Source organism: Heliangelus exortis, chromosome 2, assembly GCF_036169615.1.
Source record: "Heliangelus exortis chromosome 2, bHelExo1.hap1, whole genome shotgun sequence".
NCBI lineage: Eukaryota > Metazoa > Chordata > Aves > Apodiformes > Trochilidae > Heliangelus > Heliangelus exortis.
This window is the reverse complement of record NC_092423.1, coordinates 143,711,930-143,729,041: the sequence shown is the minus strand read 5'-3', so window position 1 is coordinate 143,729,041 and position 17,112 is coordinate 143,711,930. Positions and strand designations below refer to the sequence as shown.

General features: G+C 37.1%; 1 protein-coding gene across 1 annotated transcript in view; it reads left to right on the top strand.

The window, feature by feature from the left end:
• Positions 1 to 8,395, top strand: part of ZFAT (zinc finger and AT-hook domain containing) — a 79,260-nt gene extending 70,865 nt beyond the window's left edge. The window contains exon 16 of the mRNA XM_071738434.1: positions 6,836 to 8,395. Coding sequence (XP_071594535.1) covers positions 6,836 to 7,075 — 240 coding nt within the window. The 3' untranslated portion in view covers positions 7,076 to 8,395. The remainder of the gene's footprint in view (positions 1 to 6,835) is intronic.
• The last annotated feature ends 8,717 nt before the right edge of the window (positions 8,396 to 17,112 follow it).

Here is a 17,112-nt window from a genome sequence, read left to right as displayed (position 1 = left end):
TGTGTCTGCTTAGTGTCTCTTATATTGAAACTATGAGGCCTTAGGGCCAGGAAATACTTTTTTACTTGTAGCATACCTGGTACAATCCAGGTCCAAAGCACTACACGAATATTAAAAATAAAGAGCAGTAATTGAATATTGACTTATTTCTCTTTTTCTCACATTGAGAAATCAGAAACAGGACTGATGTTCTTACCACCTGTATAGCTTGAGCATAGGGTAAACTCTTTTCCTGAAAGCCATAGTAACCTACTTCCAGCCTAGATTTTTACATAATTTGCCCTAAATATATCAACTGTTTCATTAACTAAGCAGATCTTTATCACGCTTAGGAAAACACTGGATTTCCATGCATTTCACCCTTTATTTTAGTTCCTTTCATTATTTTGTTCTGTGATCTCCTCAGGCTCCAGTACAATCCTACCATGGTAACAGTCACTTTCTTCAAAGTGGCAATGGTAGAAAAGCACAGCCAAGATCACACGTCAGTGTGAAATCCATCACAGAACAAGATTTTCTAGTGTAACACATCTTCAAAAATAAATATCTAATAATATTAGCATGACTGACCATGTCAAAGGCTACTGCATGTTTTACTTCAGCAGCACACTTTATATTCTGGCTGGCTCTATTTTCTACCTCCATGATGCTAGGTACACTCTTCATCTGGGAAATTTGCCAATATATGGAGTTATATACAGGCTGATTGTCAAGATTGCAGTTCTTTTAGGATATAGAGCAATTTGATTCATCCCTTGATGGTACTTGCAAAGGAAAGTTTCAGTTGGGGCTGATGGTCCTGTTTTCTCAGACTCTATGGAGTCCCTGTCATCTGTGTAACCTGTAGCATGATTCCTGTCTTCTGTTAGAGGTCTTGAGATGATGGCAATCTTGTCATCCCTCCACCAGGAAATGTGGTTAAAACAGGGTTTTGTCAGTTGAGTTGAGTTTGCCAGACAGTGTTTGTCAAGATAAATTCAACCAACCAATTGATAAAGCTTTTGAAAAATCCACATCACCAGTATGAAGATTAGTTTTTCTATTTTATGCAAGGAAACTCTTGCATATTCAAGTCTCTTATTATTCTGAAACTATTGTGCACCAGATTGTTTTGTAGCTCATTATAGAGGTTTGTATGATTAAATTACAGGACTTTTCTCTGTGTTTTTCCACACATTGTATCTATATATAAACTAGAACTGAGAGTTCAAGTAATTTAAATGGCACTGAACAAAATGGTAGAGACAGTCCTGTAGGCACCAATTTAAGGCTGCACATCACATCCAGGTGCTCTCTGTGGTCTAAAATGCTTATATTCACTTTTCCTTTTAATTCTCTCTGTAGATGTTTTGTATGTTTTCGTACTGTGGTGTCTTACAACATAAATGGGAACATCTGTAACCTAGTGTAAGGTTTTGAAATCCTGTGAGATCTCTGTGATTAACTTTTCTTCTTCATGGTAACCTGAAAGGTAGCTTTCAATCTGAAATCAAGGGAGAGGTTCTGTGAGCTCTGGAATATGAAAGCAACTTTAGCACTTTACTGCAAATATTTTTTCTTCTTTTTAGAGAAGAAATATATTTTCCTCAATGCCTTGAATTAGTTTCTCTCAAATTAAAAAAGACTCACTTACTTTGAGAGCAACAGATTCCTCTTAGAGATACCCATTTTTAAATTTCATTTACATATATTTGGATGGTTCTCGGATATGTAAATGAAGAACTATAATTTAGAAGTGTTGAGTGTTGAGACATGAGTATGCAACTCCCACTGGCTTGCTTGAGAGACACATTAAACTAGTAAGGAATATTTATGCAGGTACTGAATTGATTAAATATTCCAGCTGTGTGTGGTTTCAGCTTCTTGCTGTCATTCTTTCATGAAGGATAAGCAGCCAGATGCTTTTCAGCTGGCTCTCAAACAGAAAAGAGGTCTTGGATGCTACTCTTCAAAAGATTTCAGATGTCAATAAAAAGAATTGAGTGTAGTGACTTAATTCATTCTGATGGCAGCTGTCCCACTGTTTCATCAATTTGAGGGATGTTAATTAACATTTTGAGATTATTCCCTGTGGAACAGTCTAATAGGAACCAAGCAGAAGCATGTAAACATTGAACTGATTTGAAATGTAAATATCCAAAATAATGCGATGATTTGTCAAACTAAAAGGATTACAGATAGCTGTCCAGAACAGATACTGGAAGCTAGAAACACCAGAAATAAGGTCATTAGTTTTCTTTACCCTTCATGGCAAGTGTAATAAAACTCCATCGATACAGTCAGGTAGGGAGGTTAAATTAACTTTCTTTATTGGTCATTTTCATTTCAAAAGCACACAAAAATTGAATAAGTATTAGATTGCTGCTATTGCATTGAATGAGATTCTGGTTTCATTTCATTTTCATGTCAATTTTCCTTTTTTTATTTTCCTTTCATTATTTATGTTCAATCACAAAACTACATTTACAATTATTTATGGGTTTTGATTTACAGTGACTAAAGCAGGACTGTATGAGATCCTTCTCAGACTGCTGTGCATTCTTGCAGCTCTTAGTAAATGTGCTATAATTTTTCTGGCCTGAGGCATGCTGTCAGAGGATTATGTATAACACACCAACACAGAAAAAGTTAGTGTGTACGACCTAATTAAAGGGCTGAATTTTAGACAATTTGTATGTATATATTTGGCTGAGGATATCTGGCATAAAAGGCTTTAATCATAACCTAATTCATAACGAGCTGTGAGATTTTAATTATCAAACATCTTTAACTGCAGCTTCCTATCTGATTTTGCTGGTGATTAGACTTTTATCTGCCCATTATGATCTTTGTTAGTAGATTTTAGGTATGTCCTTTCACACAGGAGCTGGCACTTGAGCAAGTAGCCTCAGGGAGGAGCAGAGGACAGTTATGAAAAGGGAGTCTTGTGTATAAATTTATGGATTTTACTGAGACTTTTTATACTGTTCCTCATAGCATCCTTCTGGACAAGTTGTCTGGCTGTAAGATGAGGGTACTCACAATGTGTTGGGTGAAGAACTGGCTGGAGGACAGAGCTGGAAGGACTGTAGTGAATGGGGCTGTGTCTGGCTGGTGACACTGTTCATCAGATGTGTTCCTCAGGGTTCAGTTCCAGGGCATTCCTGTTCAACATATTTATCAGGGATCTGGATGCAGGAGTTAATTGCACTGTTAGCAGCTTTGCTGATGATACTAAACTAGGAAAGGCTGTTGACTGTCCTGAGGGACAAGATGCTTATTTAGAGGGATCTAGATAGATTGGAGCACCAGGCTTTGTTTAATGGGGTGAAATTTAACAAGTCAAAATACTGAATTCTGCATCTAGGATCAAATAACACCAACCACAAGTATAGATTAGGAGGGGAGAGGCTGGAGAGCAGCACTGCAGAAGGGATCTGCTGGGTGCTGCTCAGTAGGACCCAGCAATGTGTCCTGGCAGCCAGTGGAAAGGACACCTCTGAGGGGAGACCTTACTGCTCTCTACAACTGCAAAAAAGGAGTAGTAAGGTGGAGGTCAGTCTCTTCTCCCAAGTAACAAGCAATAGAACAAGAGAAAATGGCCTCAAGTTGTGCCTGCAGAGGTTTAGATTGGATATTATGGAAAATTTCTTCACTGAAAGGATTGCCAGGCACTGGAATAGGCTGACCAGGAAAGTGCTTGAGTCAGCATCCCTGAAGATACTTAAAAGACTTGTAGATGTGGTGGAAAAGGGTTTAGTGTTGAACTTGGCAGTGTTTGGTTAACATTTGGACTTAAAGGTCTTTTCCAACCTAAACAATTCTGTGCATCTGAGAGGGCAAACCTCATTCTTGGGTGCATCAAACACAACATCACAAACCAGTCAAAAAGGGGATTTCTTGCTCTATTCAGTGTTGGTGTGGCCTCACGTTGAGCACTCTGTGCAGTTCTGGACTCCACAATTTAAGAAGGTTGTTAATGTACTTCAGTGTGTCCAGAGGAGGGCAGTGGAAGTACTGGAAGGAATGTCCTGTGAGGAGCAGCTAAAGATTTTGGGCTTGTCTTGTCTATGGAAAGGGAGGCTGGAAAGGCCTCCTCATTGCTCTCTGCAGATTCCTGAGGAGGCAAAGGGGAGAGTGAGGTGCTGAGCTCTTCTCCCTGGGATCCAGTGATAGGATGCATGGGAATAGTTCAAAGCTGCACCGGGGGAGATTCAGACTGGGCAGAAGGAAGTGTTTCTTTACTGGAGGATGGTCAAACAATAGAATATGCTTCCTAGAGAGGTGGTTGGTGGCCCAAGCTTATCAGTGTTTAAGAGACATTTGGACACTGTCCTTGGTAGAATGCTTGAGCTTCTGCTCATCCCTTTAGTGGTCAAGGCTGTTGGGCTAGTTGAGCCCTTTAGGTCCTTTCCAGCTGACATAGTCTCTTGTGTTCTAATTAACGAAAATCCTATTGCTTTCAGTAGGATTTAGGGTTTTTTTTTTAATAATTAAAAAAAGTAATAAAGAAAAAAGAGGGTTACATGGGGAGGAACAAGAGAAGGAAGTCAACAGTGCTGTTTTCATGCTGTTGCTTTTCAAAGAGAGGCTCAAACTTCTACTAGTTAAGGGGTACTTGGTTGATACCCTTATTTTCTGACAACATAAATTAGTTTTTCAGTGGGTGGCTGCAACTCTTATTGTGTCAAGCATCCAGTATCACCTACTTTTGTAGGATGTTGAGCTTGAACTTCAGGAGGAGCTGTTTAAAATAACTTTCAGTTAAAACACTAAGATATGCTTGGTAAAAGAAAGAGAACATGGAGAGTATTTCAGCCCATTCCTGTAGTTTTATACCTATGATCTGAATTCTGTGCAACAAAGCCAGAGTCAGCATCAGTAGGTATGAGTGTGCTCTTCCATTAAGGTCAATGACACTGGCAAGATTCTCTTTAGAAGTTAAATCTATCATCAGATAAAATCCAAATACATTTTGTCAGTGTATCACAAGCATACTGACTCTGGGACCTCTGAATAATTTAACACTTGAATATACTTGTTTTAGTTCAAGAAATAACTTTGTATAGCCTGATCGAGTGGAAGTACAAAGTGATATGAAGTCCTAAGAGGTTTGTGTGTTTCTGAAATCTTTGTGATCTGACAGATACCCTAAACACGGAATAAAAAAGTAAAAAGGAAAGTCAATGTATAACAATAAGTATGGTTGCTTAGGGGAAAAAAAATCAGGAAAACAAATACGCATTCTTTTTGTTCTTGTTGGTCTCTACGGACTCAAACTCATTTTTGGAAGCTTCACTGCAGTTCTTCCCTTTTGTTCCCATCTTAAACAACTGTACTTAGTTTTATTTCCTTGAACTTGATTGTTCCAATATAACCCCCTACAAAGCAATGTTGTGTAAATGAGAGTTGGAGAAGAATTGTCGAATCATCTACAATAAAAAATAGCTCCTTTCTAATTTGCATTATTGAGATTCCCCATGTTTTGAAATCTACTGTGTTTGACCTATTCCTTTCAAAATTGCTTACAACTTTACCTTGGTCAAGAGCACTCTAAGAAACAAGGGTACATAAATTGGTATCTATCAGTCCTTTGTTCTCTTCTTATTACACTTCACATGGTAATTGGAAATACCAGGTAGTTCTGCTTTCCATCATGAGACAGAGGTGAGCCAGTAATTCTGTCTTTGTTCCCTGTTGTTTGCATAAGTGGACAATTTATAGATGATGTGAAAAAAGTGTCTGTTCTAGAGAATGTGACCTCTTACAAATTCAATCAGCTACTTTCTTACAATGAGGAATAAGCGTGATTTATCTCTAGAGCTTACTTCATAAAGCATTTGCTAAGCCTAAATGAAAGAGAAATAGGCCTTAACAAAAACAACCCATTTTCTGAAAAGAGAAGGAAGAGAGGGTTTGATTCACTGCATGTTGCATTCACAGGTGTGTTGGCATTTATGATCCAGCAAATAAAACAGCTCCTTTCAGGGAACACCTGGAGTCATTTTGTGCTGTAAACATGAAGAAATGCTTTTGCATATATCTTCCATGCCAAAAAATTGTTATTCTACCCTCTCCTCAAAAGTACATTATTTTATCCCTAACATTTGAGAGAATGCATACCTCCACATGACTTATTGTTTTCTGATGTGTTTTTATTGGCCTGGAGCATTTTGCATATGCTTTTTCTATAGATCTGTTAAAGAATTAAGAGTTGTTCTCTAATTCTAGGAAGTACTGAGCTTTAATTGACAGACAGCTGTTTGGACTCCTTGAAATTATATCAAACTGTGCTGTGTGATTTTTTTTTGGCAAGAAGCAGATGTTCAGTAAAAATTCTGTTATTTTCAATCATTTCTGTCCCTATCCTTTCAATAATTTAAAAATTGCTGCCTCATAACCACCAGGTCTCAGGGATCTAGTTCAGTAATATTTCCATTTCACAGTTTTCTAATCAAAGTCCATTAAGGTTTAGAAAGAAATGGATGCATCAGATGTTTTTTTCATGTGGTTTTCAATGGATTCTCATCCGAGTGCTACTAGAGGAATTGTTTGACTTCAGATTTATTTAAGTAAGGGTGGTTTTGAATGAATGACTGCTGAGATTAAAGCTGTCTCCAATGGCCTATGTTGCTGGAACTTTGCAGCTCTGTGCCTACAACTGAGCTGCTGTATTACTGCATTCAGTATTCTGTCTGGCTCTACACTTATTAATCAAAAGAGCTCAAAAAAAGTGGTTTGTAAAACTGACTTTTCCTTTCAAAACAATCTGATTTCTAATTTTCATATTTCCCTTAGGCATCTCAATACCATCTGCTTATTGGAAGTTTCTGTAACCTCTTTAATTTCTGCTTAGGTAAAAGAAGAGGAGCAATCAGCCAATCACACTTTGATGATTCAAGAGACACTGCAGCAGGCTTCAGTGGAGCTGTCTGAACAGCATCACCTGGTAGTCTCATCAGATGAAGTGGAGGGAATTGAGACAGTGACTGTCTATACCCAGGGTGGAGAGGCTTCAGAATTCATCGTTTATGTTCAGGAAGCTATGCAGCCTGTAGAAGAACAAACTGTGGAACAATCAGTGCAGGAGCTCTAAAGAACAGTGTTCAAAGGAGCTTGATTTGCAAAAGCCAAAAATTTGGACTTTTTTTTTTTCCTAGCCCAAAGCAAGCAAGCTGTCAAATTGTCAGTTAATTTCTCAAGCCATACGTTGTGACTAGATAGTGAACTAACTTGTTGGGTTGTATCAGTAACTTAGACTTACTATGTGCAAAACCTCCTCAGGCTTTTTTTTTCCCTGAAAAAATGTTCATATTTTGAGGAAAACCTCTTCTTCCCTTTCTTAGAAGATCTCTCACTTGTTTTCTGTAGATCCCTACAAGTGCTGTCTGTTCAAAACAATGACATTCCATGACAATAAAATATTTATAGAGGTATCTATAATATCTAGGAAAGTCCATACATCCCATTTTATACATACTTAATATGTGATTTACTTGACTGAAGCAGAGTTGTTTTTTCTTTAAAGTAGAAGGGCTTCTTATTTCTGAGTACATGCTTAGAATGTGTTTGCTGAGTTGTGGATCTAACCCAAGAAAAGGGTCCAGAGTTTTTAATTAAAAACCTACTGTAGGTGAACTTAAATTTGTACTTGTGAGATGATCCTTTGAGCATGGGGGGTATTTAAAGCCATATAAGATAATTCTGGGTACCACTAGGATGACTGTTACTTAGATAATTGAATAATTTTAACTCTTTCTATCCCACTAGATAAATACTGACCCAGTACCATAGGATGAAACCAAATCTGTCAAATCAATGAAATATTCTTTTTTATTTTAAGAAAAAAAATATTAGTGATATGTAAATGCTATAAAAGATGTATGTTTATATGTTTTAAGCAGATATTTGTAAATACAAATGTGTGAAAAAATTTGTACAAAAACTTGAAGTAAATATTGACAAAAATCTAGATACTCTTAATTATGCATGTATATAGTTCCAGATTTTTCTTTATGAATCTTGAATTCTTTGTGATTTAGTATTTTTAAATTTGAGCTTAAAAAGTTATTAATTAATAAAAAGTCATGTTTTCTTCTAATGATCTAATTTTTTAAGTATTGGCTTCTCTTTCACAGCTAAGTGAAAATGCTGTTTTGCATTGATTCTGACAAATTATTCCTCCACTTAGTAGTCTTTAATCAAGAAAGTATCATAGTTAACTCTAGGTGGACCTTGCTATGTAACTGAACATAAATTTAAGGACATTCTGAGTAGAAAAGTGGAAAAAAGATTGTTACTATATTTATGTGGTGTAGTGAGTTTTCTAAGCAGTTTTTATGTCCTGATCTCTATGAATACCATGAAAAAATCAAAGTGCAAACATTTACTTGTAGCCTTTCCCTCAACTGTAGTGATAGGGAATTTAAATATGTTAATGTGAAAGAACTGAAAATTGTTTGACTTTGGTGGTAGTTATGTTTTCTCAGGCTTAATCTTGAAAGTGCACAGGGAAGCCCCAGGGATGTTACATTTGGATGGAGACATTTTTGATTTTTGTTGTAACTGACAGAAGCTGATCACAAATTTCAGTGTTGATTTCTTCTAATCTGACTGGAATGAGCCATGAAGTGTTTGATAACATTTGCAGCATGATAGAAACTGATGCACCAGATGTATCAACTTGCTTAGTCTGCACAAGGAACTTCAGGTTTGTAATTACTGGTTAAAATTCAGCTGTTGAATTGCAAGAATAATGCTTTCTATTATCTAAATGAGAAGGAAGAAGTATCAAAAATTTCCCTAAGAATTTATTGAAATATTATTCACAGCCCATTTGCTGTTAAAACCACTTTTGGAAGAGCATCATGATTGCATGTGGTAACAGCTGTATTCTTAACATAAAGTTTTTCTGAATCAGTTCAACAATGTATTGTATTATTATCTGACCATGGGAAGGGGAACAGAAAATTATTTTACTGTGTGTCACTTAAAAATTATTTCCAGATAGACTCAGTACTTACATCTATGAGAGGTCTGTCTGTATTTGGAGAAAGGGTTTTGCTTTTGTTTTTTGTGTTGAATTCCAATATCTCACACCCCTGCATGCCTACTATAATGGAGGGCTTGACATATAATTAATGAGTTATCTCACATTTTCCTACACTAAAGCATAAACATTTTTTGTGAATTTTCTTCACCTTTTTTTTAATTATTATTTTAAAGATACTTTTCAGCTCAGGTCTTCTCTTAAGTTCCAAGGTTTCTTCCTCCCAGCTCTGGTTTGAAGTGCAATGGTTGAAAGTACACAAGGTGTACATCAGGAAAGACCTTGAGCTGTGTCAGTTCTGCACATTTGTTTCTTGCCTCCATATTTAATGCATTTTCTTCTTTTTAGAATATGCAGTGTCTGTAATGCTTTGAAGAGAGAAGTCCTTCCTCTTTCATGTAAACCACTGTACTTTGCAAAGTGAATGTCCAAAGATTTGTGGTTTTTTCAGAAGCATAAAGAAAACAAGGAGAACTTTATTTATACAGGGACTTTTTTTCAAGAGGCCACAGTATTTCCAGTTGTCTTTTGTCTGGATTTAGAACCACTCAAAAAGGTAAGAATTAAATCTTTTTCTTGGCAAGGTTTGCATACAGCACCTAAAGAGCACAGATTGGTCCTAGTGCAGATTCAGCTCCTTTAATCTGATGAATCTTTTCTGAAGGTTGGATGACCTTTACACTTCAGAGAAGCAGATAAAGTTTTAAGTTAGGTAGCTGATGTTTCTGAAGATTATGCACTCTTTCCCCATGCCAGCAATGATTATTGTCTTTTACTATTCTATATGATCATCTGTTTTTTTCTTATTTGACATCTGAGGAGTATTTTGGCTAACACTAGGCAAATACTACACTTTAAATGTTTAGTCATGCATAAATCCATGATGGATTAACTAACCTGCATGTCTAGGAACACATCAAATGTTTCTGGGGAATGTATTGATCAGAGAGAGGAAATATGTCTTGGAATCATGCCAATTTTTTTTAATGGAAAAAGGAAGCTGGAAATTGTTTTAGTTGCAGAAGTCTGGTTCAGTGGAAGGTAAGATTATGATGCTTGGAGTTGACTTCTTCAAAAAGGTCTCAAAGAAATGAAGCTGGGAGCAGTAGTTCTGGATGGGCCTCATCCTACAGAATTAAGTAAGAAACTGTACACAGAAGGGAAAATTTAGATCTCACAGGGCAAAAGGCACAGGAGAAGGTGTGGGGAAAGGAAGTTCCAAAAATGTTTATGCCCCTTTCTAATTTATTATATCCTCAGAGGGTAATTTCTCTTTCCTGAGTAGAGGACAGGATCTGCCTTTCTTTCTGATGTGGTTTGGTTGTGGTGCCTGTTGATTCTCAGAAGCATTTCTTGATACTGGTGATTTTAACCAGCTTTGATAAAGGCTTTGTACTGGATCTCTGTCACTTATTTGGAAACTCCATGGGATCAAAAGAATAAGGATCTGCATACTTCTGCTTTGCTGTTTTACCTCAGATGTTGGACTCAAATGTACAAAATCACAGCCAGTGACAAGACTAATGCAGAGCTGATAATTTTAGGCCAATTGTTCCTACTGTTCCTACTATAATAAGTTACACTCCTTGAGCATATTTACTTTAAATGAATGCTTTGAATGCCAGTTTGCAAACAAGATTTCAAAAGTGACATTGCTGCAAGTCTGAGCTTTTCTAAATGTTTTAATATATTTCTTTTAAAGTCATAAAGACCTGAGTCCACTCAGCACCCTTGCACTGCCGTATACAATCTGGCACTTAATCCATTTTGTCACAATAAAAGAAAAAAAAATGCTTTCACATTTCAAATAAATTTGCTCATGACATGGACATGTGCATTACAAAGTTAAAAAAACCAAACCAAATCAAAGCTAAAACTCACAACTCCACCTCCTATTGCATCACAAGAAAGAAAGTAGCAGTGATAAAATTGCAAGATACTGAAGGTTTCAAATAAATATTTTAAGCTCCCAAGTGGGCACAAATTTTGGCATGCAAAGGAAGCTTATGGAGCTGTGTTCAACCGCAGGATCAGGACTTAAATTTTGTCTTGTAGTCTTCATACCTGCCTGTGGAAGAGTCTTATCATTAGCTGCTCCAGATGATTGAAGCTTTAGAAAACTTGAAAAGTCCATGGAGATGTAAAAATTCACCCATTGAGGAAGTTTTAAGTACTGGACCCTTATGAAAATAAATACTGGGGGAGCAAAGATTACTGAATAACTGAGACTTTCCACTTTGGGAGAACATTTTTCCAAAATTATACCTAATTTTTTATGGGGATAGGAGAATTATCAGCCAGTCTTATGTCTTAAAAGACTACTGCAAGTGTGCCTCTACTTCTCATGCTTTAATGTTGAGTTACATTTCTGTAAGACCAGTGGGATTCAACTGGGACTGTTCAACTAGGATTGAAAAGAATATTGATTTTTATTTTTCAATTCTTTTGATCTGGAAATAATGATGACTGACAGAGTGCAGATGGCAGAGCTGAATGAAACAGATGGTGTACACAAAATCATAGTATATGTGTCGTTATAGTTTGTTTTCTGGTTTGTTTTGCTTTCTTTTTTTGCACAAGATTACAGTTTCTGCTTCTAGTAAATATCTTTGAGCTTTATTTGGAAGTTTAAACAGGGAAAGACATGAGCTCATTTGCAGATTGCATCATTAGCAAAAATGTACTTTCTTGTTAATTGTAATAATGCAGCCTTTGCTCAGAAAGTGATAAATTGCAGATGCTGTTTTCCCTTATTTAAAATCTGATCACAATGAGGTTACTGAGTTGTACTGCACATGGGTTGACAGCTTCTTAATTTGTATTTCCAGCTTCCCTGTCATTAGCAGACATCATTTCCTTCAATAGCATAAATGCATTTGTCTTTTTTCCTTTCTTGAAATGAGGACAGTTGTTCATCTTGGAAGACTCTTATGTTTTCCGAGTCACAGAGATATATTTTGGCACAGACAGTATCAGACTTGATATTATGACATAAATATGTACTATTATATTCATCTCTTCTGTAATCCCAGAAGGTTCAGGTAATTGGTTAGGTGATCTTTCATGTGTTCCTCTTCTCAGCTTGCCTCTATTGAGCTTTAAGTGATTAAAAGCAGTGCTACACATTTCAACAGTGCAAATTACAGAGCCCTTCTTGTGTCTTCCTAACAAAAAATTCTGTTCAAGTCAGTTGCATTTCCCACTGTCAATCTTCAAGAGAAAGGAAACCATCATACATTTCTCTTTTGCTAAATACTAATGATGCTCTGCTTAATGCAAACAGTATTCCTTGGTTTGGAACCCTTGGGTTTGAACTCTGCTTTGGACAGGACTGAAAGGTCCTGTACAGATCCCAGTGCAAATTCTCCATCCCAGAATGTCTTTTCCTTTCAGTGGGGTCGAAGTGCATGACAAAAATGCTAGAAAAAGACTACTGGAGGCTCAGCAGCATCTGGGCAGCAAGTGACCCCTGCCAGGTAGCACATCCCTGAGCTGACATCAATCTGTGCATGGGGGGATTCAACTGAAGAGTTTAAGAGTTGGTTCCTTGTTTCTCTACAGATTCCTGTTGTTCCTTCTCTGGTCTCTAAAAGAAGCTCAGGGTGCTGGCTAAATCTTAAATTAGTTTGTAAGCCTTTGGGCTGGATGAAAGGGGTGGTAGGAGTTATCCTACTTTAAAAAAATAAATAAGTCTTTCCAGCAGTGCTCCCTCCTTCCTGGCTCCTCTCCAGGAGCTCCATCCCAGCTCCATCCCAGCCCCTCTCTTGACCAGGTGACTGATGCCAAGTGCTCCTGTGTCCCCTGATCAACAACAGATAAAGATTTCACCAAAAGAGAAAGGGCAGGGCTTAATGTGATACCAGACATGGAATGATTAAATTGGCAATGAGTAAAATTAGCTCAAATAACAGGATTAATGACCTGTTGGGGGGGATGTTAGCTTAGAAGATAGTACCTGAAGTACCAGAAGCTCCTCTTCTTGAGTTCCTCTGTTGTTGCACTAAGTAAAATACACCCAATGTAAAATACACTGGGATGAGCCTGGTGGAAGAGCGGGGCTGCTGACCTCAAAAAATTCTCTTACACCTCAGATTTCTGGGCATTTAGTAGCAGCAAAGGATAACAAAGTGATGGAAGATCTGTTTTATATTCAGAGTCACACCTAACAAGGATGCTTGTCAGAGCTTGCTCTGAAATAATTGGTGGGCTGGGTATTGGTGGGATGTTAAATAAGAGCAAAATTGTCACTTATGTCTTCTGTCATTTATTCTTCGTGAAAAGTCTAGTGCAAGATTTGAAGTGGGTAATGGTTGCAGTAAAGTACAAAAAACAAAATAAACATCTGACAGTGCTGTAAATGACCTTTTTATTCCCCATAAAGTATTTTTTACAGTCTTGTTTGCTAAAAGTGGGTGAAGAGGGAAATTACAGTCATTACACTGCATAGATCTCTGCCTGATTTTTATAAATGCTGTAAATTTTTTCTGAAAAGCTGGAAATAACCTTTTATCAGCCTAGGTAAATTGAAAGGGATCAAAAGGTCTTTGGTGTTTTGGAATGAAATCAAATGGTTAATGGGAATTTAGAGAACGAGCTTTGTTATGTGTTTTTCTTCAGTTTGAGGAATGTTATCTTCTGGAAGATAAGTGATCATTTTGTGCTGGACACCTAAATGAAATACACTAAGTATATTTTACAGGAACACGTAAGATGTATGACAGTAAACTAATAAGAACTACCTTATCTGCACTATTATTGATGGGCTAGTAAAGAAATAAGGGGGAAAATGTGACAGTGGATTACAGAGCTAGTCAGTGTTTTTACAGTTAATTCTTGAAAATGGTTCTGTTTTTTATTAGCCTTGATAGCATTTATTTTGTTACTGTTGTTAGGAGTGAAAATACTTTCTTAGAGCTGAAAGCTGAATGGGCTAGGGGTATTAGAAATAGAGTTCAGACTTTTTGGTGGTAGGTAGATTGTTAAAATCCATATTCCGATGAGAGTAATCAAGTATTTCCTTCATCTAGTGGTAACTGAATGAGTTAGAGTTCAAATCCAAGATATGATAGAAATGTTCCGAGTGAAAAAATTTCCATGTAGGTGTGACTGAAGTAATGTGTCAGGTTTTACTGAAACAAGAAAAAACTTCAAGCAGCCACGTGGAGCCTGACTTCAGGTCATGCTCAGAGCCATTGAAAAACACATTGGTAAATCAGTAGGAAATTTATGTGGCTGTTGTGATGTGAGTTGTGTGACACCTGTGATTTACAGTTTCAGTGATGATCACAGAGTTAGGTAGTTGGCTCTTTAGGTTATTCTGTCTGAAAGCAAACATCTAGTACAGAGATATTGTGTGTTAGAACTAGCCAGTCCAAGCTGCTGGAATTGTATTTTAACAAAAAGGAAAAAAAAAAAAGAAGTTTGAAGTGGTCATGGTGCTGATGGGAGCACTTTTCACTGGTGGGACTAGAATTAGAGTGGCAATTTAAAAAAACCCTGGGACAACTATGAGAACTTCAGATTAGAAAAAGAATGGAAGACAAGTTAAACTTTTTCTTAAAATAATCATTGTATCAGTTTTCATTCTGTAACAAGCTCAGGACTTGTAATACCCAGGGGAATGTCAAGAAAAAAAAAAAAAATTGGTGATTTCACCTTGTGGCTTGAATTGTCTCATCATAACAGGTGCCTGTTCATGGCTCAACAGAAACAGGGTATGTGAGTGATGCTCAGGAATACCAGTAAATTGTAATTCTCTAACTGATGAGAAAAAGCCTGGGTGATTTATCCCCTCTCTTCAACTCTAGAGATTCTTTGTGCATACCTCTTAACCCCTTGAGCAAAGGTCAGCCAGTTTGCCCAGCAGAAATAGACATTCTTCACTTACCACTAAGTTATCCCAGGTGGTGACAATCTAAAGTTCTGTGTTGGGCATTCCAGTTGCATTTTAAATCCCTAAATAAACTGCATGAGAAGCCTGGTTTATTCAGAGTGCAGACCCACTGGCATGGAGATGCTTTCCTTTCCTAGTTGGTGATTCTGGGCATGCCAGAGCTCAATAACTCCTTGCTGCAATCAGAGAACTTACAAGTTCTTCTGCTGTAAATGTGCTGTTTTGTGAGATTAGAAAACAGCCTGGTGGGCAGTACCACTTGAAACTACCAAAATTATTTATTGAAGTGCTAAGCAGGTGTCCACTCGTCAACCTAGGGGTGTTCACTAAGAACAGTGTGATCCTTAAGTGATGTTGTTAGAGTGATTTGTTAGAGTTTACTCAATAACTTTGGCAGAAAAAAAAAAAAAAGAAAAAAAAAAAAAAAGAAAAAAAAAATTGACGTAGGAGCTCTCTAACCTACTCTCAAGGAAACTGAGGGATTAGCTTAATCCCACACACTTCCATTGAAGCATCTAGAGAGTGTCCTCTGAGCCCACTGCTCCCAGAATAATTGGTCAGCCTCAAGGAGGCAGCTGATGGCAAATGTTTGGGGACTTCACTGGTATCACCCACTCTGGTCAGCTATGGAAAAGGGCACAGTGATGAGAGAGCAGAACTCCTTATAGCTGAGGCTGAGAATTTAATTATTAGATCCTTTAGACTTTTGTAGTACTCAAATATGTTTCTTCTTGCTATATAGCTCTCATATATGGCTGAAAAAAAAAAAAAAAAAAGTATTATTATTATTATTCCCTGGCAGAAGGTCGTGTTAAAATAATAGCATCTACATTAGAATTGGGACCCACTGTAGTTGTCTCTTTATCTTTGAAAGTATGGTTAAACAAACAAACAAACAAAACTGTGAGAAAAGCTGTAGATAGTATACTTTAACCAGTCCCAGTGCTTTATTTTCCTGGGTCAGAATGCAAAAAAAAAAACCCAACAAACACCCCAAACCAATTAAGTGACATAAAATTTAAATTTATACGTACTTCAGAATAATAATAATAATAATAATTAAAAAAAAAATTAAAAAAAGAGAAACCACAGAGAGCCTGCCATGGTGATTGTGTAATACTTTAATTACTAGCCTGATATTTTTATTTAACTTATCCTGAAGCAATAGCAGAACTTATATGCAAAGTTTATCAAATTTTGGGGGTTTCTTAGAGTTTCGGTTGTTTTTTCTATTAACCATCACCTAAAAATTGTCACAGCAAGAAGAGAAGCACAACACAATATCTGGCAAGAATTGATAAAAAGGAAATCTATTGCTAAGTCTTATATCCTGGAGATAATAAAAACCTATTGATTTTACTATTAGTTTGTACGAGAGCAGAATTTAGTCTCTGGTTAATCTGGTGATAGGTGCTGTAAAATCACACCAGAAGTCCTTGCCCCGGGGAACTTAATTTTAATGTAGGCAGGATTGATAGGAATTATTAAAATACAGTTTTTTCCATGCCTGTAAATGGAAAATTAGAGTCAGGGGTAGTTTTAAATCTGCGGCAGAGCCAAGAGAAACCAGGTATCCTTGTGGGCAGATGGTGGATGTCTTCAGCATCATCATTCTGTATTTATATTATTTTATGGGTGAACCAGTCTTCTTTCCCCCTGCTCACCCCTTAGAGCAATAAAAGTGCTTTGTCTTAAACGACAAACTTTGTTTTCTTACTTTCTTCTGTTTTCCCAGCCTGGTTTGCTAGCTGCTGGTACCTGTGCTTCATGCTTAAGTTGTTTCATAAAGGCTCCAGGGCAATGAGTGCTGTGAGGCATCAGTAAGGTTTCTACACTAGATGTCAGGATGTCCTACATCACAGCTCAGCATAAAGCCAGATTGTCATTTAATTGCATATTTCCCAGTTGAGCCAAGATCCATCTGAATTGGACATTGAGGCTTATTCCCTTGTGCTGTACATTGAGCAGACCTGCCTTGCCACTTCTGCTCTGCTTTCAGATCTCTTGATGTTCTTTTGTTATGCTCAATGCTTAGGTTGGTCCATTTTTCAACCTTTGTTCAAGGCAGTTTGCTTGATGCACATACTCAGAAGTTTAAAAGGATTCTGTATATTAAAGGATTTCAGTTGTTCCGAGATGATAAATCCTGCTTATAAACCAGAAAGCACTGAGGCTTGGATACCGTGTGATT